At 38.2% G+C, this 17,172-nt stretch overlaps 2 protein-coding genes across 4 annotated transcripts in view; one reads left to right on the top strand and one right to left on the bottom strand.

Moving 5' to 3' along the window:
* The window catches only part of CDC40 (cell division cycle 40), an 86,766-nt gene that overhangs the window by 20,689 nt on the left and 48,905 nt on the right, over nucleotides 1-17,172 (top strand). The gene's annotated exons all lie outside the window — the stretch shown is intronic.
* The window catches only part of WASF1 (WASP family member 1), a 43,272-nt gene that overhangs the window by 17,012 nt on the left and 9,088 nt on the right, over nucleotides 1-17,172 (bottom strand). For 2 of the 3 annotated variants that reach the window (XM_028723160.2, XM_028723159.2), the window contains one exon: nucleotides 1,770-1,928. In XM_028723160.2, the coding sequence (XP_028578993.1) occupies nucleotides 1,770-1,902 (133 nt within the window). In that variant the 5' untranslated portion in view covers nucleotides 1,903-1,928. Of the gene's footprint in view, nucleotides 1-1,769; nucleotides 1,929-12,977; nucleotides 13,037-13,887; nucleotides 13,977-17,172 lie in introns of all 3 variants that reach the window. The other variant, XM_028723158.2, reaches the window with a different exon arrangement.

The raw sequence follows: 17,172 nt of genomic DNA, 5'->3' as shown, positions 1-17,172 counted from the left end.
AAGCTTTATTGTTTCCTTTTTTCACTTCTGCTACATACATAAAGCAAAGTGTAGTTCAGGGCAATTAACCTACAGCTATGTTTTAAAAATTATTCTTATTTTGGGAATGAATAAACAAGTTTTTATGAGCATACTTTAGAACATAGGTCACAAGTGAAAATATGAAATCTGTGGTATGAAATATTAAATCAGCTTCAATTTTCTACAGGTAAGACTGTAATATTATTTCAGCTTTACCAAACTCTTGCTATCTGGTTAAACAGAGCCATAGTGTCTTTGTTTTTGCAAAAGATCAGTACAAAAACTGAAATATATAAATGATCAGTCATTAAATGTGCTACTAGGAAAGGTCTTATAGACTACTTCCAGTACCCCTAAGGCTTATGACAAAACACTTAAGACTGGGTTGGAGAACCACTTTTGTCCAATGGGCTGGGTAAAAAAATGGCCAACCCACATCTGTCAATCATCTGATGTCATATGACACCAGGTGGCTCCGATTCCATGTAAAAACAGTAGGCCAGGGCTGCTAAGAAACAACTGGGAGCAAACTGTTAAGGCATCTGATTGTCCTCTGCAGGTGTAACTTTAGTCATCCTGCACCTGATGTCATATGATATAAAGTGAGTGATGGTTGGGCATGGCCACCCAAAATGGCATGGCCCATGGACTGGAGGTTTCTACTGCCTACTTAATATAAGCATAATAGACTAGAACAGTACTCATGTAAACACATAAAACATTCCAAAATACTATTATCTATTTATATTGTTCATATTTACACAATCTGTGTTTTGCTTATTTGTATATTGTTATTTTTCAATTATATTTTTGAGGACCCTTTTTGAGTTGAAAAGTGGTTCTGAATTTTACCATTAATTTACCATTAATAATATCCCATATCCCCCCCTTCCCTGAACATTAAATCAGTGGTTTGTTTCTTGTTTACTCTAATTTAAACATATGCAACCACCTGTTTTCCTGCTTTTCCTCTTTATTCAGGATGTCCTGGGAGCAGCCTCTACCATTAAGCTTTCCCCAGGATGGAATATAAACCTTCTCTCCTTAAAATTGTGTGGAGCTACCAATCTTCTGCTTTAGGTTACCAGTCTCAAAAGTCAATTGTTCTTTTATTAAATCAGTCGAGTCCCTTTAACTTTGGTAAGGTTAACACTATTAGCCTACTGAGCAGGAGCCTTATTATACTATGTTTTAGCATGGCAACTGCACATGTTGGCTACTAATATTCACTAACAATTGTCATTGTGCTCCATAAGTAGTACAACTGCCCGAAAATATGTACAGAACTAAAATCTAATTTTTTAAAAAAACCAAAAACCAAATGAAGAGTGAAAATTACTGAAAGGCAGAAGGGCATAAAAGGGGCCTCTCCAACAGAGAAATGTTCATATACATGGCAGTTGTATTATCCCAATATTATCCTCAAAATAGCGGGTCAGACACATAGCAAGTTGGCAGAGTACAGAGAGAAATTTCTGCCTGATTTCTATAGTCTTTATATAAACTTTGCAAAACTGCCAGTTCAGTTCTTTTAAGACCATTAAAGTCAACAATGAAACTACACATCATACATTTTGTTAAATGCACAATTGATGGGGACATAGAACATTTTGGAATGATTCAAAAAAGATGGGATGAACATTATGAATTGTTTTGAAAAGAGTAATTTTATTTTGTTTAACCATAAAATGCAGCTGTATTACACATTATCTCAAAATGCACTGTCCCTTAATATACTGGGTACTTACTTAAACTGCTTAGTTGTCTGATGATATTTGCCAAGGAAATATTTGTAACACATTCCAGTTCATTCTTGATGCCTCGTGGTAGTGCTGTATGGCAAAGATACCTAGGGTCTATGTTTCTTTTTACCAGTGGCATCCTGAGATATCGATGACACAGCACACCTAAGAAAAGACAGGAGATAAATTACAACATGGTTTAATTACCAAGATCATTGCTCACTTATTGATAATGGGAAAATTAGACATTATATACATTCTTTACAGTAATGTAAAGTCAAGAGAACTACAAGATGGTTTTTCTTTCAACTGCTGTTCATTTTGAACTTCCCTTACTTGAGAATGCTACAAATGTAGTTGTTAATGCCACAAATACGTTTCTTAAGAAAATGAACAGTATGACCTTTGCATGTCCACTACGTACAATGGGGCTTACTTTCAGGTAACACAGGATTAACAATAAAGAATTAACAACTGGAGAAACTATTTGTAAATGGTTTTCTTTGCATAACATTTTAGTTACTATATAACTACAAAAGCAAGCACAAAATTAAATAATGATTTTCATCCAGAATTTGAATGAAATTCAAATCAAGAGTCTTCAAAAGTAGGTTGTTGTAAATATTCCATTGTCCTTGATCCCTCATCCTGCAACCAACACCAGAGGTGACCACTGAAAGTATGGGTACCTTTGGTAAAAGTACATTCATACTACTGCTTATTCCACATCTAATGTGCTCCCACTGCTGCATTCACCATCAGCATCAGCATCTGGTGGGAGGGCATTTCACAGGGCGGGCGCCACTACCGAGAAGGCCCTCTGCCTGGTTCCCTGTAACTTGGCTTCTCAAAGTGAGGGAACCGCCAGAAGGCCCTCGACGCTGGAGCTCAGTGTCTGGGCAGAACGACGGGGGTGGAGATGCTCCTTCAGGTATGCTGGGCCAACTTTAGCTACAATCCATACCAACCCTATGATTTCTTGACAAATATTTCTCTTTGATGTGTTTTATCCTCAAATCTGCTCCAATCCAATTAGAAAACTGGATGCAGAGTAAGCAGTAATATGAACATACCCTAAGTTTTGCTATGTTAATTCTGCCTAGTGTCGGATCAGTTACACCGATATTCTGATGTAGTATTGACTGTACAGTTTTCCACACCAGAAGGGGGTGGAATGGTCTTACGTACAACTGTTTGTACGTAAAGTTTGCTTATTTTATTTTAATGAACTTGTTTATACAAAATGAATACAAAATGATCCAGAACACAACCCCCATGCAAATGGGGAGTTGCCTGCATAAAAATACTATTTTTAAATTCATTCAATTTAGTTTACATTCCACTTAATTTTTATCATTGTGTTTCTTTTAAAGAGATACTGTCACTGTATGTTCTGTCTCTTTAACATGTATACTTTTAGAGAAATTACATATATATTATTTTTTCTTATATTTGTGCGTATGAATCTAACTAAAACCTTCTTCCATTTTGGCTGCATTGAGGACTAGATGAAGTTTTGAAATTGACAGTTAGAGCAGCCCTGTCTAGAAGCATTACACTAGTCAATCTGTGAAGTTACCCAAGGCATGGATGATGGTGGCTAGGTCACTAAATAATGTGCTTTTTATTACATTAAAAACAAATAGATTTTTTTAGTGTTCTCTCTCAAGGTAGGGAAAGCAAGAATAGCCCTAAAAATATATTGTACACATTAAAAACTACAACATGTCTAGCCACATGTCTAGTCTATTTTATTCATTGATTTAAAAATTGTTAACTCTCCTTTCAGAACATATTGCTCTCACTGTGTGGCTTACAAGACTCAGTATAATAGTAACAAATACACTTTCAAATTTCTGACAGTGTTGATGTTTTTGTATTCTTCAAAAACATACCTGTTCCACAATCCAGCTACAGCTAAGCACATTTAACTCCATTTATTTTAATGGAAAATTTAAGTAAATGCACAGCTATCTCCCACTGAAATCAATGGGGACTTGTGCTTACCTTAGGGTGAGTTAAACCCATAAAAAACTGCATTGAAGTGCATCTATTAGTACACAGGCTGATTTTTGTTCCCATTATATGCACTCCCCAAAATAAAAATTAATGTAATTTAGTATAAAATTGCTTTTTGTTTTAGTCCTATTTTTTCCAAAATGATTTCACTTTGAGCTTATTCATTATCTCTCCACTGCTGCTACGTATAGCATACAGCCACAAAAGCTCTATGGCTGATCACAACAGCTCTTTGTATTCTTGACAGCCATAGATAACCAATCCCTTTTTAAAGCTAAAAACGTGAATAGTTTAAACAAACTGTATCTTCTAAGGATATAATTACATCATTAATAAATTATAATTTTTTAAAGTTCTGTGAAGGCTTTCCTTCTCAAAAATCTACTTTTTATGAACACTGCTTGTGTACAGTTGGAATCTCAAATCCATTTCACTACTTAAGGATAACTTGCTTTTCAAATTCAGACAACAGTTGAATAATCTGAGTTTAAATAAAATGCACACCAATTTATGTTAAAGGTAGTCTAGAATATATTTCAACTTCAAAAAGTCCCCTATTTCCTATAAATAGCAAAATGCAGTCTAGTACTGTACACCTAAACTTTAACAGCTAAAAGAGGGATGCACAAATTCACTCTGCTATTAAAAGCAAAAAAACTGCAGTTCAACCTCTACTGTAATGTTAACTTCACAATTAGTCATCAGTGGCAGAATTCTAAATACACAGAAAGCACAGACGGCTAGTCAATCACAGAGCTGTGATTCCATTAATCATACTGAACACACCCTGTCATTCTGATGCTACAAAATGGACCGCCGGCCCTTACACAAAAGAACTGGAATTCAACACACAGTGTCTTCCCTTAATAGTGCTGTCTTTTCAAAGAGACACTCACCCTAGTGCTCACAATTCCCCCTCTTCTTCAGAAATGTGAAGGTTGGTTTTTAAAAAATGGATTAGGATATATTTGGTGATGAACCATAACTCCTAAATTCTAGGCTAGGACATACAGGCAACAAGAAGCGATGTTCGGGGCAGGGGGGATAAATGTGTGCAGCTCATCGTACTGACCATACTGAAAATCCAAGTTGGAAATTGGAAGCTAATGAAATAATAAATCATGTCAGACAAAATGAAATCTATTGTTCAAAGGTCTGTCACTAGGAACCTTCATATCATATATGACCTAATTTGCTGATTATTCAAAGAGTGATGTATACTTAATTTAGATTCATTTGAAAAATTTATAGAATTTTAAAAATGACTTTATTCTATTTTCTTATATAAAAAAACTGTCTAACATTCCTTAAGATCACAGGAAATCAGTTGCTCAGAAATTAGTACTATCCAGTGCTAAGTAATTTAAGTCCATTAATTCTAATGGGCCTACTCTGAGTATAACCAACAGTGGATATCACCCAAGAAATTTTCAGCTTCCTAAATATATTTATCAAGTTTTATATTTTATAACTCCAATTAACAACTGCTTTTTTAAGTGATAAAAGTTAAAAATGTTTTAGATATAAGAAATTACTGAGTTGGAAAGGATCTCAAAGGTAATCTAGGTGAAGCCCCTGCTGATACAAGAAATCCATTACTACTATTACAGTGAACTTGTTATCACTCTCCAAGGGCTGATTTATGACTACTGTGTGGTGAGGGGATCTAGAGTCTGAAAATGTGGAAGTACATTTTAACTTATTTTAATTGTATTGTTTACTCATTGTACATGCTTTGTGGTAGAATTACTTCCTTTTATTGTGTACAGAGCCATATACATTAATGGTGCTATATGAATAAATGTGAATACAGTAATGCTAAATTAATGAAAGAGGTACTGATTGGCAACAAAACATAGAACTGGAGCCAAACCAGGGACAGTGCTCTTCCCAGCTGTTCTCAGAATATATCCTATACAGATATATTTTTGGCAGGGTTAAATTCTTCTACTGAAAATCAAAATGTGCCCTAGAGAGTCCATGGCTGGGTTGTGCAGAAGGGTCTGCAATTTTATTTAAAAGGTTAGCAATATGTAAAGTAGCATTCTTTTATCAAATTAAAATCCTGAGCTCCACTGTTGAGAAATATTGCTATCCTACTTCAAGTTTGTACTCAAAGAACACCTTTAGCTATACAAGGCATTATTAATTTTCAGAATGTGATGAGATGTTATGTAAATTATATTCACATCAGTTTTTTCAAACTAAATGAAGTAATTGCTCTTTTGAGAGTACCATTTTACAATAAAATTTCTTTGCAACCTAAGGAGCTGAAAAACTACTACCACGTAGTCATATATAGCATCCCATTAGGTTGCAATGTGCTTGTTTTTGATTCAAAACACTAATATAATGTGGCACTACTGCCATAGCAATAAGTCCCATATTTATCATTCTGACATTACAATGAATAGCACAGTCATTCAGTTGAAATTCTGACTATTGCAATAACACAAACACTTGAATAAGTGTGGCTTCTATTCTGCAATGCAAATTCTGAATATGGAAGTAAAGACTTGCAACAAAATGCTGCAGTGTAACACCAGCCCCTAAGAGGTGTTTCCCCACAAAGACCTTGAACAGCAAAATAGTTGTCTGTTTCAGATGGTGGTCTCAGCTGGGTGAGGTTTGAGCTCAAGCAGGACGAGAGTGCTAAGCACAAATTTACAAGGAAAAGTCAAGCAAGTCCAAATTCAACTTCTAGTCAGACAATATCAAGCATGACAAAATTCAGGTTCAGATAAAAAAAAGAGTCAAGCAAAGCAGAAGTCAGGTTCTGATAAGGCAAAGTCCAAGCAAATCAGTAAATGTCTTGGATAGTTCTGTGCAAGGTTTGCTGAACAGCAAACCAAGATTTAGCATTAGATGAAGCTGCAGGACTACCTCCACCTCTAGTAAATGATGTCTCATCAGTTAAAGAGACTGCATCAGGATCACTAGCTGTTGACTCAAACAGTGCTGGTTCTGTTGGAACTTCAGGCCTGGAATCCAAAGACTGCAAAATGGTTTCCTCAGGTTCCAGCTGTTCTCAGGAAAAAACCATAGGGCCAGTTCTGAGGGGAAACCCCTTCTATACCTCTGAATCCCCAGCTTTGTCCACTGAAGACAAATGGGATCATAGGATCATGACAAGTAAGTGCTTTGTAGAATGGTTTGACTCTTGCAGAGGATGAGGAGTGGAAAAGGAAAAAGGAACACCTTTACTGAAACCTTACCCTGCTGTTCTATACAGTCATACCTCGAGTTGAATGTGCTTTGGGTTGAGCGCGTTTGAGTTGCGCTCTGCGGCAACTAAGTCTTACTCAGACTTAAGCTGTTTGGAACCTTTTTCATCTTCATTTTACTGCCAGCAGATGGAGACTTGTTTGCTGTAATTTCTGGAAACTGTGGATAGAACATTCACCTATTTGTAAAGCTAAGAGTCTGTAATGCATTCTAGCTGAAGTATTTTCATGAGGAACGTTTGTTTAAAGATGGATGTGGCCAGATGCTAATCTAACAAAGTTTTAATGTGTGTGAAGCAACCGCCACTGTACTAACTCTGCTATGACCGAGTGAAGAATGTCTCTTCCAAACTTCTCTCACCAAAAGTTTTCAGCTCTACCCTAGCAAGGAAACTACAAGGACCACAGTAAACAGAAAAAAGGGAAAAAAAGAAAAAAAGACTAAATCCCAACTTTGGAGAAGGAATAATCCCCCCAACCTCATGAATACAGTTCCACACAATACAAACCTAGCTAGTGGAAGTCAGTTTAGAATCATACATAGGCATAGCTTTTAGATAAGGCTCTGTGGAGACTCAAATTTCAGCATTCAGTTCAGTTTAAAACCAGGTAAACCCTAGTTAGTTTTCTTTTTTAAAAAATGAATCCTCAACAGAGCATCAATGACTAGTTCCTCACTGTCCACATACCTCTTGGTCGACATCCATTGTCCACACCTCACTTCCTAAATCCCCCCACCCTTTCAAATTCCTAATCCCTGGAAGTTGAGTCAGACCACCTGATATCATTGGCTTCAGCAGCAGCTAAGTGTAGCTAGCCCAGCGACTAAGCCAGCTCCATAAACTAGAGGGAGCTCCAGCTGATACAGTGTCTTGGCCCCAGAAACAAAGGATCAAGCTAACAGAAAAGTTAAGCAGCTGAGTAAGGCAACAGGGTGAGAAGGCCTCTGCCCCTCCACTGTTTGATCTAAGAAATTCCAAGCTCTCAAATAAAGTAACACAATAAATTACAAAAACTGATATGAAGGTAGAAAATCACCAGAAGGGTGAGGAATTTCCAATGTATTGCACAGTTTGTCACATGTATAAACTATCTACCTGCTGGACAGAAGTCATGGGTGTGTCCTCATTCCACTGAGCTTCTAGCTCTTAGAGAACAGGTTTTTTGCCTTGAGGCCAAGGTGGGCATACAGCTTTTTCATTGACCCAGAAGCAATAGCATCAGTTCTTAAACTCTTCCTCCTTCAAAGTAGCCAATTGGAACCAGACAGATTTACAAGACAGTATAGTTATTTGGAATCTAATAGGATTGCTGGTCCATTACTGATAAGGTTTATTCCCTCCCCCCTTCCCAGTTGTTAATTATGTCTGCTGCTACTGCTTAGGAATGTTTCTGGAACCAGCCCTGCTGCCAGAGGCAATTTTAGGCTAGTGTAACTGGTTCGGCTGCACTGGACACTGGGGACGTGTCAACAGTGATGTAGAACGGAGCAAGAGAGGTAGGTGGGGGTGATGCTGAATTTTAGCATTCCAGAAGGAGCTGCTGAAATTTGACAGCCCAACATCCGCCACTGCGGCTGTTACTAGGAACAAATCTAGTACCACTGAATTACATAGTATATATGACAATGTTAAGAAGCACTATAGGTAGGTTTTGATTTTCACACCAATATTTTGTACATATATTTGCAACCTCAAAAAACTGAGAACTTTAGTATGCTCCACATATATGAAAAATTAAGATTCTTCAGCTTCTCAAGATTGGGGAGTGGGGGAAGAAATTGAGATGTTCTTGTTTGGATTTCTGCAATGCACTCTACGTACAGCTACCTTTGAAGGTTACTGAGAAACTACAATTAATCCAGAATATGGCTGCTAGACTGGTGACTAAGAGCGGCTGCCGGGAGCACACACCACCAGTCCTAAAATATATATATATACATTGGCTCCAGTACATTTCTGAGCACAATTCAAAGTGCTGGTGTTGACCTTTAAAGCCCTAAACAGTTTGGCCCTATATACCTGAGGACAGTGTCAGAAACTCAGGTATATAACCTAGACACCAAATGGCTCCTTAAAAGGAGTTACAGTTGTCAAAACAGAATGTCTAGTTGCCATTTTGGGGCAAGATGGCTCTAAAGTCTTATTTTTCATATGACTGATTATGATTGATTCTCAGTTAAATATCTGGTTAGTTCAGATGACAACCTTGAGCTAGGTTAAGAGCTTTCAGACCTTAAAGAAAAAATCCGTGGAGAGTCCACATATATATTGGCATATTCTGACCTCTTTTTCTTAATGGTGACTGCTTCTGCTTAGGCTGCACAGAAAAAGCATTTTGGTTCCAGAAATTCATTCTAATTATGCAGATAAAATATAACTGATAGAATTCTACAAGATGGAGTATTAGCGTGTAAAAACGGTCCAGATCAAATGATCCGTAGGCATGCACCTCCAGATGGTGGAGATGTCAGGCGCCATCCTGGCACCCAGGCATCTTCACTTGGTTGTAAGTAGTCAAAAGCCAGGTGCAAACACATCTAAAGGAGTGCCTCCACCATCATCATTCAGTCCTGACACTGAGGCCCAGCTCTGAGGAACTTCTGGCAGTTCCCTCATTGCGAGAAGTTACAAGAACCAGGCAGTGGGCCTTCTTGGTAGTTGCACCTGTCCTGTGAAACGCCCTCCCATCAGATGTCAAAAATTCAAACAATTATATGACTTTTCATAGACATCTGAAGGCAGCCCTGTCTTGGGAAGCTTTTAATAATTGTTGTGTCCCTTTATATTTTGTTGGAAGCTGCCCAGAATGCAACCTAGTCAGATGGGTGGGGCTAAATAAATAAATAAATAATGTGGGGGTTTTTCCCTTAAGAAGCATGAGGGCCACCCTCTCCTCAGCAGCTGGCATGGTTGGACACCTGTCAGGGGCCTCATCCCAACACACAAACTGAACCACTGCCAACCGCAACCCTCAAAATTAGACCTAGATGCCACCATTTTTGTTTATCCTTGTGCGCACGCTTTAACAGCACAATTACACAACCCAATCTTAGCCCTTTTTCTCCTCTTCCTGCTTCTCTTTTGCCTCATGGTGCAACTAAAAAAGACTCCAGTTCCTATAGTACTGGCGGGAAAAAGAATCAACCATTTCTGTCTCCCTCCCCTAGGAATCACTCCCACTTCCATTTGGGATCACTGCTTGATAAATAAGAGGCTGTGCTGGGGTAGTATGCGGGAACAAGTGAAAGGCCAGACTTGAAGGACAATGCTTCACTTTCTAGCCACGTTCCTTTCTCTCCTCCCCTGCTTCCCCCACGCCTACTTCTCCGATATGAGCTTTGACTCTGTGGCTGTAATAGTATTGAGGGATGAACCTGAACCCACCCTCTCTAGTGTCAGCCAGTAGTACAGTATGTAGGCTCAGGGAAGCAGCAGTAAGGGGACATGATACTATGGTAACAAAGGGCCTACAAATGACTGAAATCATTCCTGCACAGAAAAAGCAGTACTGTAGTCAACAGAGGTGGTAACTATGATATGCAAACTGAACATCAATATATGAAGAGCAGCAAACATAAGGCTTCTGCATGAACAAAATCAAACAGTGAATGTGTGTTCCATGACCAACATAGTAGCTTGAGTAGCTTGTTGCTGCATGGCCAGAAATACATATTCTATGGCATAGGATTCAATATTCTTGTGAATAAAGGATATAGATGTCCATATCAGCAAAATGAATATTGCCACATTCAAAATTTCCACAGAAACATAAATATTACTGTACACATTATCTGTGCACAAAGAAGAATCCATCTTATTCCCCAGGGCTACAAATACCTTGTTCTTAAAGCTCCACACACTTCTGTAGGTAGCTTTACATATGCACATTTCCAGCAGTGCAGAGACCACAAACACGAAAATGGCTAAAGGAAGAATGTGGTATCTTCTGTATGGCTAAAAGAAGGATTGGGGCAAGTTTCCCAGATTTTTTTGCTGTTCTTAGCAGGGGAGCAGCAGTTATTTCTTTAACCAGAATTCAGAAAGCAAGATCTGTTATTTGTTGCTGGCAGTGAAAACTAAGGCTACCTTCAGAAAAACTGGCTCTATATCATGTATTATGATTTTGCATAATTTTTGTTTATTCTCTTATTTGTAGTATCGTTTACCTTCTTGTGACAAATTCTAGATGCCCTCTTCCCTGCATCATAAAAGCTTCTTTAATAGAAAATGCTTTCTTGTCTCTCTCCCCCATGCCTTCCAATAACAAGGAATAAAGCACGTGTTGTTATTACTCAGAACCTGAGCTGGTGATTTTGGGTTGAATCCAAAGATTTTGTCTGCACAAAACGCCAACTGTGGCAACTTATTTTTACAATAACAAAAAAGGAGGAGAGCACAAAATACATTGTCTATTAAGGGAAATAACCAAAGCAGCACAGTTGTTTTGATCCACGGACTGCACAATATGCTTCAAGGTCTAAAAATCTCCACCTCCTTTCTTCAATATAAAAATCAAGTGTGCGCAACCCAGACCTTTGCAGCAGTTGGAGTAAGTTTGTCTAACAGGAGGTTAAAGAATGAGAGAGAGCTGCAAACAGATAGACACATCTAGGAGGATATTGGCTGTTGTAGAGGTCTCTCAGAAATCCTATCTCTCTACCAGCAAGACTTTCCTCAGCTACAGATTGACTGTGGCCAAACTTTCAATGCATTACAAGCAAGATTTAACTGCATGCAAGGGCCTTTATCTGCCTGAGCAGTTTGGAATCCCTGCTGGAAGGCACAGAACAGTTTTGTCATTGCTATAACACAGCTCACCCTGGAGGTACATGTCTAGCATGGCCATGATAAAACAGAGAATGGCATATCTACAGTAGAAGCTTGGGGCAAAATATAAGAGCAGACAGTGCCACATGGCCAGCCTCTTGGTTCGCTGGTGTATATGGATGCTTCTGTACTCGGTGTACCAACTCAAAACTGGAACACATCCTTCTTTTTAAAGATTTTTCATTAGTGACTCAACAGCAGTCTAAAAAGCCAAGAATTAATCCTGGGGGGTGGGGGCTAGTCCAGTGAAACTTCAAGACGAACAAGTATTTGGACATAAGCTTTGGTGGGTCAAAGAACACTTTTCTCAGGCACATGAAATGCTATCTGCAGCTGACAGATGCATCCGTAAACATATGGGTATGCATACAAGAGTGTAAGTGTACACACACACACACAGCTATAAACAAGTTTGTGGGAAGAAGTGCAATGTAGCAAAATGAAGATGAAAGGCTCAGGAAAGCATGATAGTCATAACCTATTAAGAGTGCAGTTCAGAACATTAGGCATTCAAAAAAATAACAAGAAAAATTCAATTATTCTTGCCCGATATGCAAAGAAACAAAAAGCAGCTAAAAAAACAATTATTTTCTGCAGCAACCTGGCCACACCCAGTCTCTACTGACCCCAATTGTGATGATTATCAAATCTTTAAGTGTTTTATGTTTATTAATCATATTTCTTTGCCAAACCACAACTAGTTGTGAGTGGGTCACAGCCATGATTATTGTATCTTTTGCCTTTTTAAATAGATTTTGTGGTTCTGTGCCAAGTTGTCCATTTCCTGTGAATGCTGTGTGCTCCACCCCTTCTGTTCAAAGCTTTTGCTTCCCTGGGTAGCCTCTCCTTTGATTGTGATCTCATTGCCCAAGGAGAAGAATTCCAACCCTAATGTTCTCTTTGAAATGTTAGCATCTTTATGTGGGGACACTTAAACATTCAATCCCCCACCTACAGCCAAACAGCAGATGCATCATGTGAGTCAGCTCTCATTTACAATCTTTAAGGGACAGGGGAGGAGTGGAGAAAAAGTTGTGTTGGGTGATTGAACTTTCTTCCACATAAACTAGGTTGAAAGTCACACCAGGGTCACTTTTCATTGCAGAATTTACACAGAAGCAGAGCTACTAGAATATGGTCACCTGCACAGCTGCAGCCAATGTCCACAAATTTCAGACATGTGTAATTCAAAATTTTCATTCTGTAAACAAAAAACACCTAGGGTAAAAAAACACACAAAACCCTCACTAAATCTACTAATGTTTTGCCATTGTGGTACTTTTTTGTTTCTGTTAAAGAATTGCCATATTGGTTTAAAGGGAAAGGGACCCCTGACCATTAGGTCCAGTTGTTGCCGACTCTGGGGTTGCGGTGCTCATCTCGCTTTATTGGCTGAGGGAGCCAGCGTACAGCTTCCGGGTCATGTGGCCAGCATGACTAAGCCGCTTCTGGCAAACCAGAGCAGCACACGGAAATGCTGTTTACCTTCCCGCCAGAGCGGTACCTATTTATCTACTTGCACTTTGACGTGCTTTCGAACTGCTAGGTTGGCAGGAGCAGGGACCGAGCAATGGGAGCTCACCCCGTCGTGGGGATTCGAACCACCGACCTTCTGATCGGCTCTGTGGTTTAACCCACAGTGCCACCCATAGACGTCCCATAGTGGATTAAAGTGTCCCAAATGGTTTTCCAAACAAAAACTATTTCAGGGAAGTATATTAAAGTGCTTCTCTCCAACATAACATTTATGCATCTGTCTGGGGCATTCTACTACCCCAAACAAATAAAAATTATCCCCTAAAATTGTCTAGGTCCATTCTCCCTATTATGTTTTAGAAAAAGACTGAGACATGACTGTCAATGTCATCACTTATGTTCTACACTCAACATGTATTAACACAAAATAGTAGTACTTTCTAAACCTAGGTTTAACTGTAGATTTTCACTCTAGTCTTTTAGCTTCCATTGATTAGAAAGGTTATACTTTCTAATATTTAAAACTGTTAATCAAACTTGTACTTCTCGCAACCTGTCTTTGCATTTGATACTTACAATGTAATCCTCAGCCGAAAGAACAATCACCCCTCCTTTCCAGACCTCAATCTTTTAGCAAGAAATTGTATATGATGTTCACTTAGAATCTAACAAGATGACAAATGTTCACAGCTATTGAATAATTAACAAAGTTTTGCTGACAGTAGTTTAGTCAGAATGAACTAGAAATTAAGAATTGATACAGTTCTATAGAATCAGATCTAAGCCTAACACCAGATCAGGACAGAGTATGCCACCTCAAATTGCCTACATCGTAAGACTCATACTACACTTTTCAGAGTTCCCTGTTTTGTCCCTCTCTGCATGTGCTTCTTAAAGCAAAATCAGTCTAGGAAGGTGGCTACCACCCAGGGTACAGAAAGGACTGTTTTACCATTTCAGCTAAAAGTTCACCTTTCCCAAGCTAGGAGTAGAAGTAGCTTGGGGATTTTGAACCAAAAAACTATGAAAGAATTAAGCAGCCACACTTTGGGCCAAGGCTTGCTGTCTGTCTAAGCCATGTTTGTTTTAAACAAAAACACATACATATATTTGTATATATGTATAGTTTAAATACGGTAACCCAGGTGGCATTCAACTAAGTTTCACTCAGGGTAAATGCACTGAAATTAATGTTCATTAATGTTAATGAGTGTACTCTGAGTAACACTTAGATGAGTAACACCCAGGTATAGGGAGCCCCATATAATGCATAGTTTGAGAACAAATAGCTATACACAGTTGAACAGAATTTTCACAGCTATGAATAAAATGTATGTGTCTATTCTAGTATGGCAAGTTTATACAATTCTCATTTCTTCTAGTTTGTAGTTTAAATTGTGTTTAATTGTTTCATTTGTTCTAATATCAATGAGTTTCCTTTAATGTCAATTCACTGTGTGTTAATAATAGTATGAAATGAATCCTGCTTGTCATGTGTAGCTCTTGCAGATTCATCCCCAAAATTCACAACCTTAATTTCCATTAGAGACATGGCTAGAATTGATAATACAGTGGATTAATTAACATATACAGTAAGTAATTCTGAATCAGCTGATTGCACTCCAGAACAAAGTGATGCATCAAAAGTATATCTGAAAAGCAGTATGTTTGATGCAAAAAATATCCATACATATTGATATTCAGTGCCTGGATTGGGAAAATTCTAGGTAGGAAAGAATGATCTAGGACAGGCACCCCCAAACTCGGCCTTCCAGATGTTTTGGGACGACAACTCCCACCATCCCTAGCTAACAGGACCAGTGGACAGGGATGATGGGAGTTGTCGTCCCAAAACATCTGGAAGGCTGAGTTTGGGGGTGCCTGATCTAGGATCTATCTGAATGCCAGCACACATCCTCTAAAACTCACAATTTTGTACTACAGCACCTAGACCTATACAAATATTCCACTACTGCAATCCTGCATGCAGTTCAAATCCTGCATCACACACACTATAGACTAAATTTAGTTTATAATAGGCAGAATAACAGGAAAGAATGGCAAGTAGGGAGCTGCTCAGCTACCACCAACAGCTGCTATAAAGCCCTCTCCAGTCCCTTTTTGATTTATTGACACTCCCTTCAACATGTACAAACAAATTAGACTACACCCAAAATCATATACGTGTGGAGGTTAAGATCTACACCAGCTACCTCTTTGATTTTATAAAAGACAATTGGTTTGGGGGGGTTGTTTGTTTTGTTTGTGGTTTTTTTTTTTTTTTTGCTGTTTTACCCGTTGGACACTTAACCTCTGGCAGAGGTTGCTAAGCTTTTGGGGCCAACGGGCACAGATGGAATTTTGGGAGACAGATATCCAGGGAATTGTTCTGCAGTAGTTGCAGTTTTATCTCTAGTGACAGTTCCAAAAGGTAGCATTTGATGAATGCCAAAACTTCTTACCATGAACTAAGTTTTGAACTAAGTATTGAACTAAGATCAAATACAGAACTTTCACCCACAAGGCCTTTAAAATTATAATTAAAAGAAATGATTAGAGTGGGATGCAAAAGTGTATCAACGGTAGAGCACTTCAGTAACTGTAAACTTACAGTCTCTATCCATCCTTTAAAGGTACTGGCCCTTGCTTGAGCATTGTATTGCTGGTCCTGACTTGGGAACACAGTAGAAAGCTATTGAGATTGTCCCCAGTTGACTTAAAAGAACTAATGTAGAAATTACAGAAATATTTCAAAATAGTGGGACTGCACTGTAATAGCAGAAGTCCTCACTCAGTAATTATTTGCAAAATTGCATCACAGTCATAATATGCCAGTAATTAGCAATTTGGATTGGAAGCATTGGTTAATTCTCAATTACTCTTGAATCTTGGCTTCTTAGACTGCTGCTGACAATCACCAGAGAAAAAGGCAGCAGAAGTTAAAAACTATAGCTAACTAGATTTCTAACTTTTCTTTTCAAATTGCTTCAATTGTGATATCCTGGATCTAGCCTGATGGAGGAATCCCCAACAGTAAGGAGGAGCTGTGCAGCATGAAATAGTTCTGCAAGCTATGAGAAGATTGGAATATGTAATTTTCATATTCTTCAATGTGTATGTTGAAATAGAATGTAAATTAAACAAATTTCAAGGCATTCCCTAAAACACCATGCTGAGAATCTTCTAATATCTCCTACTGATATATCTAATTAATGTGCTCATCTGTTCAGATGTTGTAAGCCAGACATGAGCTTTATAACACTACTTTCATTCTACAGTGTATTTTGAAAGCATCAGCAGAACAATTTTGCTAAAGTGTAGAAAAAGCCCACAGAACAGAAATTGTGTTATTTAATACGATGGTACAAACAGAAGTGAAACTCTTTTGCTATCATGATGTTCAATCTGTTTCAGATTTCAATTTCCATAATTTGCTTTGGCTGCTAAGCAACAAATCAAATATGGTTTGATGTATTTCATATTTGAATGCATTATTCCCCCTGCTGCTCTGATGGCTGAAAATACAGTTGCAGAAGACTTGCTTTCAGAGGAACACTATTCAAAGAAATATAGATTTCAATAGGGGTATTAATCATCTGAAAAAATACAAGAATCCACAGAAAGTAAGACTCCAATTCTTAGAAGAGTGTTCTCAATCCATCATCATTTCTCCTTCATACAACATGAAAGGGCTTTGGTTCTTACCTTAGTCTATGGGAGAGCATCTCTAAAATTTAAAAAAATGGAAACCATGGGAAAACAGTTTAACTCATATTGATCTATTCCTAGAACTCCTTTTTTAGTACTCAAGGTCTTGTCTTTCAAGTTTCCATTTGCCAACTTCAGTACCCTTAATAAATA

This window comes from Podarcis muralis, chromosome 3 (assembly GCF_964188315.1).
Source record: "Podarcis muralis chromosome 3, rPodMur119.hap1.1, whole genome shotgun sequence".
NCBI lineage: Eukaryota > Metazoa > Chordata > Lepidosauria > Squamata > Lacertidae > Podarcis > Podarcis muralis.
This window is presented reverse-complemented; position numbering and strand designations above follow the sequence as displayed.